The sequence below is a fragment of the Dunckerocampus dactyliophorus genome, chromosome 3, assembly GCF_027744805.1.
Source record: "Dunckerocampus dactyliophorus isolate RoL2022-P2 chromosome 3, RoL_Ddac_1.1, whole genome shotgun sequence".
NCBI classification, from domain to species: Eukaryota; Metazoa; Chordata; class Actinopteri; order Syngnathiformes; family Syngnathidae; genus Dunckerocampus; species Dunckerocampus dactyliophorus.
The window spans coordinates 31,985,283-31,991,963 of NC_072821.1; the positions used below are offsets into that span (position 1 = coordinate 31,985,283).

The window sequence follows — 6,681 nt, forward strand, 5'->3', positions numbered from 1 at the left end:
GTTGTACATTTTACCTGAATTACATATTATTGTTATTTTCTGTGGGAAAAAATGCCAATTTTTGTAGAAAAAATAAAAAAATTAATTACGACTTTGCGGGGATCCAATGTGTTTTCAAATACAAATGTTGACAGGTATGCATTAGTTTGCCCTTATGTGGCTTTATTATAATAAATAGCTAATATATTGAAAATATACACTACAAGTCAAAAGTATGGACACACTTGCTAATGCTGTTGAATGAGAAAATGTGTCCAAACTTTTGACTGGTAGTGCATTTATAGTCCTTTCACCACAGCTTAGTTCCAGCATGTTGAAACATCCTCTCCACTTCCTGTCCACAGTCACATGTGCATGGTGATGCGAGGCGTCCAGAAGATGAACAGCAAGACCATCACCAGCACCATGCTGGGCGTTTTCCGAGAGGATCCCAAAACCCGCGATGAGTTTCTGACACTGATCAGGAGCTGAAGTCTCTCCTCCACCTGTTGCCTGTTGCCTCCGTTTGCACAGACCAGCTGATCTGTCGTCTGTGTATGTGGTGTCTAACTATGTTGCCTTTTTAAACTATGGTAGTACAGTAGATCCCTGCTAGTTGCAGGGATTACGATTCAAGAGCCCTCCTCCCCGAATGCCAAAAAAACGTGAATAATGGACGCACCCATAAAAGGCCCTAAAAATGCCTATTTTTTTATACTTTAAACCCTATAATATATGCCTCTCACAGTTATTAAACACATTTTACACTCAGTTTTACACATTAAGAAACAATTATACACAGTATTACACTTACCAAACGTGGCGTCATCTTGTCAAAGCATCTTCCTGCTGGAAAATGTTGAGTGAATTGACTTGTGAGACAGCGCCCTCTGCTGGATTTATAGCTGCAGCACTCAGCTGCATATAGCGCCTTCGAGCCACTTTCTATTTACGTTACAATGAAAAGATATATTTATAAATCTGCGAATACGCAGGAGCACGAATATCCCGACACAACTTTTTCACTTCGGATACGATACGGATATCGATACGATATCTGCATGACTCATACATATTTTTATTACTTATTTTGTAGTGTGGAATATTAGAAAAGACTAGATCAATTGCGGTGTGAAGTGAATTGACTTGTGAGACAGCTCCCTCTGCTGGATTCATAGCTGCAGCACTCTTTTCCCCTTTGCAGATAGCGCCATCAAACCACTTTCTGTTTAAGTTACCATAAAAATGAATTTGCTACAATCTAAAGCAGGAAAAACAAGGAGGAGCAAAGGAATGCAAATGTCTCTACCCAACTTTTTCACTTCCGACACGATACTGATGATTTGATATCAGCATGACTCATACATACTTTTACTTATTTTGTGGTGTGGAATGTTAAAAAAGGCTCGATTAATTGAATTGTGAAGTGAATCGACTTGGAAAACGGCACCCTCTGCCGGATTCATAACTGCAGCACTCTTTCCCCCCCTCCCCTGCACATAGCGCCATCAAACCACTTTCTATTTAATTTACCATAAAAAAAATAATCACTTACAATCTAAAGCAGAATAAAACAAGGCGGCGCAAAGGAGCGCATATGTCCCAACACAACCTTTTCACTTACGTATGATACTGATCCGATGTCAGCATGAATTGTGAATTAATCAAACTGTGAAGTGAATCTACTTGTGAGACGGCACCCTCTGCTGGATACATAGGCGCAGCATTCCTTCCCCTGTAGATAGCGCCATCAAACCGCTTTTTAGTAGACAAATAGGGATCTACTGTATATACAGTACATTCCTGATGAGGTTTGTGAGGTCAAATTGTGAGACTCCATAAGTGTAGTACTGACTTGTGGGGTTGGAATTGTTTCCCGAATAAGCATTTATTGCATTGAAGGTCATGGTGTGTGTTTGTGTGTGTTTTCAATTCAACAGAGAAAGGAGTGCACTTGACTTGCTTTACAGTTCTTTTGAATCAAGTGAAGTTACAATCCACGAGACACCGTACAATAGCACTACACATATTACTGTGATTTCTTCATTGACATTGTGTCTGCTGTTTAAATCGACTGACCTCATACTCCAAGAAAAAACACGATCTTCCATAAAGCAATTTTTTTTAGATGACTCATTATTTAGTTTAGAAATGAAGCAAGTGTATGATTAAAACACAAAATAAAGGCTTAAAAATACTGCAAATGTGGTTTAAAAAAAAAAAGTAACTACTTGTCACTAACGTCTGAACTGTTTACGAGTGGTTGTTACGTAGAGATGGGGAAACTCGATTTCTGTTACTGACTCGAGTTTTTGGAGTCACTCACTGAAGTGAATCGGGAACTCCATTCACTCGAATCAGTCGTCAGAGAGCGCATGTGCATTAACTCGCACAAGCTCCTACCACATCCCCGACATGTTATTTGGTTTCCTTTATTCATGTAGCCTAGCGGTAGAAGGAGTGTGTAAGCGGGTAGACGGAGTACCCGTGAGTCCCGAAACAGTATAAAAATCGCGAGTTTGAACCATTCGTTCATCACTAGCACATTTCTTTTACAATATGACAGTAGTCTGAGTATCCCCAAAATGGCGGCGTGTCAGGTAAGCTAGCTTATTTCCTAAAGCATATTATTTACAATTAAACGTAATTTTAGACACATTTAGCAATTCTGATGCTTTAATAGAATGTCAAGTATTACAACTCAACTGTTCCTACTATATTTCGTCAATTAATTCATGTAAAACAAGGTACAAAAGTATCGTGCTTTTAACCTTAAAGTTGCTATGAAGAGCCTGACGTGACGTATTTGTCAAACTAGCAAACATGCTAATAAGCCACTCAATACTTATTTCACCGTTTCAATTATTTTGAATGAATGCATATTCTTTTGTTTAATTCAATGCATATTTGTGGTACTAAGCACCTAAATGTTCAAGTTATTTTCAGATAAGGAATAAATTTACCATGAACCTCCAATGCAGTCTTTCCCTTGCAAGTGCCTGCCACAAATACATTTGGACCACCACAAATACATTTGGCACTACCTGTTCGCCCTCGTTAATAAATGCATTACAATGGGACGGGTCTGTGAATGTAACTTGCCATTACAACTTTTTAGCGAGAATTGTAGCGGCCAATTACCATGTATACCCCCCACCCCCTAACACAAACACACACACACACACACACACACAAATAGATTACAATTATGTGGGAAACACTGCAATGGAACATATATGGAACAACACACATGCTTGAAATTATTTAGTAGTATTTAAAACAAGCAAAACATCAAAGGTGTGTTGTGTGTGCTCCGCTTGGTCTGTGGTATAGTCCCCATTATTTTACTTTCAGCACAAATGGGTTTATAATGGGTCATCTTGAAGTGCTGTGGCTTCCCCTGCTGGTGCTTTAGCTGAACTACAAACAATCTAATTTTGTATTTGTTTTTGGAATGGAAGTGACTTCATGTGTCCTGTGAGGTGTGAACGTGAGTGTGCAGTGCATGGTTTTTTGTCTATACAGTTTGTGTCCTGTGATTGGCTGGCGACCAGTCCAGGGTGTACACCGCCTCTGGCCCACAGTCAGCTGTGATGGGCTCACGCTTCACTATAGAAAATAGAAGCATGGATGATCACCAATGTTAGAAACATTTTTGAAATATACAGTGTAATATAAAAAGTAGTCTTTCTGTCTGGACATGAATTTTTTGTAGAGGTGAATGTAAAGTGTGCGTGTGTGTACTTAAGTTTTTTGTGTGGTTCCATGTTTGTAAATGTAAATGTTTACTTGTGCAGTATGCTTTGTTAAAGAATCCATACCTTCTCATGTCTAACATGGCAACTTTGTATGTTTGGGTTTTTGTGGGTGTGGCTCATTTTTTGTGGCCTTGTTGAGATGGAAGGTCAGTTCTATGGCTCCCTCGCCATTGTTGTCACTCTATGTCCTTTATGTGTTTATTTGGACTTTTTAAATCATAGATAATAAATACATGTGACAAATTCTTTTAGTCTCTCTTCCAGGCTACTTTTACTTTTTTAATTGGCTCACAACTGGCACACTTCCGTACTTACGGTAATCTTTAAAGGCTCCCTGACATGATTCGTCAACTTTGCTTAAATATGTTGTTTGTAATTATGTTCTACATTGTTTGACTTTTGAAAGCAAACGGTAAATTTGCAAAAATGACATTTATAGTTCATGGCGCCAGCCATGACGAGCTAGCTCTCGCTAAAAATCACGTAATCAGGGTGACACCGCTCAGCTAAAGCAGAGTAAACAAACAAAATCGTCGACTTGGTTCTGTATGTTTTTCATCAAAATAGTAGTCATGCAAAAACATTGTGTTACTGCTGGATGTTCACAGTATCCGAGTGATACGGTAAGTTTGTTTTCTTTTCCAAAAGGGGAAGGTTTAAGAAAAAAATGGATGAAGCGAGTGCAGAAAACGAGAGACGGATGGAAGCCAACCTTTTTTTTTTTTCCAGTGATCATTTCAGTAATGACTGCTATGAAGGAACAACTTTACAAGAAGCATTTGGCTTGAAAGTACGGTAAAAACGCATTTTGTAAAAGAATGCTATTCCATCAGTGGAGTAGTACCGGCTGGTACACAGAAAAAAAAAACCAAGACAAGAACGACCGTTACGTCAAAGTTGCCAGAGAACAGAGAACATGTCTTGTTTAAACGCAGTCACAAGCCGTCAGTGCGCTGTCAGGTCCCGCGGCACACAAATTGCTAAATCATAAAATATGCAATATTTTCCAAAAATGAGTTTCAAAATAATAATTTGATATGAGGTAATTAGAGCCTTGCATAGGTCAATAATCAATAACAACATTGATTTTGATGCATTATTACTTTTGGAGCAATGACAATTTTGTAAAAAAAAAAACCCAAACACACCTGTATTGTTAGGGACCATTGAGTATATAAGTAAGTCATATCTTCATTTTTTTTTTTTACTTTCAACACTTAAATCTCGAGATGAACTTCAGATCTATCCATTGATATTAAGTTTTTATTATCTTTCTATATTTTATGCACTTTTTTGTTAAAAAGAACTATTTTTGAAATTGAAAAGCACACTGAGAGCATCCATGAGGCATGCAAGCGTGATGCCGCCGGGTGGATATCGCTGTGTTTTACAGGGCGGGATCTAAGACGTAAATGTTTCATAATCTTCATTAAATTACTACTACACTCAAGCCTCATTCGGACTCGGTCACTTACCTGTCAGTGTGTCAGAACGTGAGATGGGAGACCGATGTGCGATAAATGAAACAAGTAGTTCTAACTACAAGATAAAAGGTGGAGGCTGGAGACGAGTCCAGATGTACTGTAATTACTACGCTGTCCTTGAGAGGCACTGGCCGAGATAAAATAATAAAATTATTTTATTTTTGTGACGTGATGGCCAATTTTAAATTAACAAACTAAGTATCAAGTTAATTTGTAGTTCTAAGCATAATTAAGGTTTTTTTTTGTCTCTCCTACGAGGTATATGCTTTTTTTCGTACAGCATCTCTTTATAGGCAAATAAGATGCAAATTAGTTAGTGACGCCATCTAGCGACTACTAGGACAGCCAATAGCTACTTTTCTTACTGAGACGTTCGCAACAGTGATCACTAGCAAGCAGACCAGGACAGACCAGCGTCATGCAGAAGTCAATGACCCCAATTAATGTTCAAAAGTTTGCTAAAACAACACTTTGTTGGACTTTTTATGGCCCCGAAGGATCCCTACTTGTATTATCCATCGCTGCTGTTGCTGGGTTTGTGTTTTGTCGAGTGAAAACTCTGGTGAGTGAACTTGTATTAGCTTCCTTAGCTTAGCATGCTAGCCGAAGCTATCACCCTGATTTGCTGACAATGTGTCATGTGTCATTAGCCTTCTGTGACAAAAGAAATGAAACCAACCGGGGGCATATTGAATGTATTGTACATTTACATTTTGCATTGAAATAATTATTTTGTGCACATTACAGTGTTGAGACAGCTGTAGCCATGTCGAAGCACTTGCTGCAAAGATAAGGGCGCCATTTTGAGTTCTTATATACAATTGTGTGTTATTTAATTCGTGTTTTGTGACTAAAGAAAATATAATACGATACAGCAGAGTACATTTATTGAGATATGATGACATAAATATTTTATTTTAATTAGTACTACTGATTTATGCAGGGTTTTTTTTTATTTTGAGAGAAAAAAAATGAAGGAGAAACCAGCACTCTGCTCAACAACCCTAGAGAGGACAACGCAGGCAGTTGGAGGGTGTGACGTCAACGGTTGCATCACGATACAGCTGGAAGGAATTCAACCATCTCTTCATACAGATAAGACAAAACAAAATCATACTACCAGGTAGTCATTACATAATAATTAGCATTATTAAAAAAATAATCCAAAATACACAATCTTTATTGCTAAATGTATTTGTTCTGCATGCAGTGGAGCACCCCATTTAACAGAATGATTCAATAGTTGTATGCTCAAATGTCTGACTTGACATCTGAATGAAATGTCTATAAATCATGAGACGATTATTCATTTATATGGTTACAGTTACAGGCGGCCATAACTGTGATGTGGCCCAAGGTAAAAACAAGTTTGATGACCCTGCTGTACAGCCTCTCACTGTTGAGGGACATTTGAGTCTATCGGAAAGCTTGTTTAGTCTTACAGAATGTCACACACAAAG

General features: G+C 38.2%; 1 protein-coding gene across 1 annotated transcript in view; it reads left to right on the forward strand.

The window, feature by feature from the left end:
• gch1 (GTP cyclohydrolase 1) overlaps positions 1-3,175 on the forward strand; it is a 28,334-nt gene extending 25,159 nt beyond the window's left edge. Inside the window, exon 6 of the mRNA XM_054769619.1 lies at positions 345-3,175. Coding sequence (XP_054625594.1) covers positions 345-471 — 127 coding nt within the window. The 3' untranslated portion in view covers positions 472-3,175. The remainder of the gene's footprint in view (positions 1-344) is intronic.
• The last annotated feature ends 3,506 nt before the right edge of the window (positions 3,176-6,681 follow it).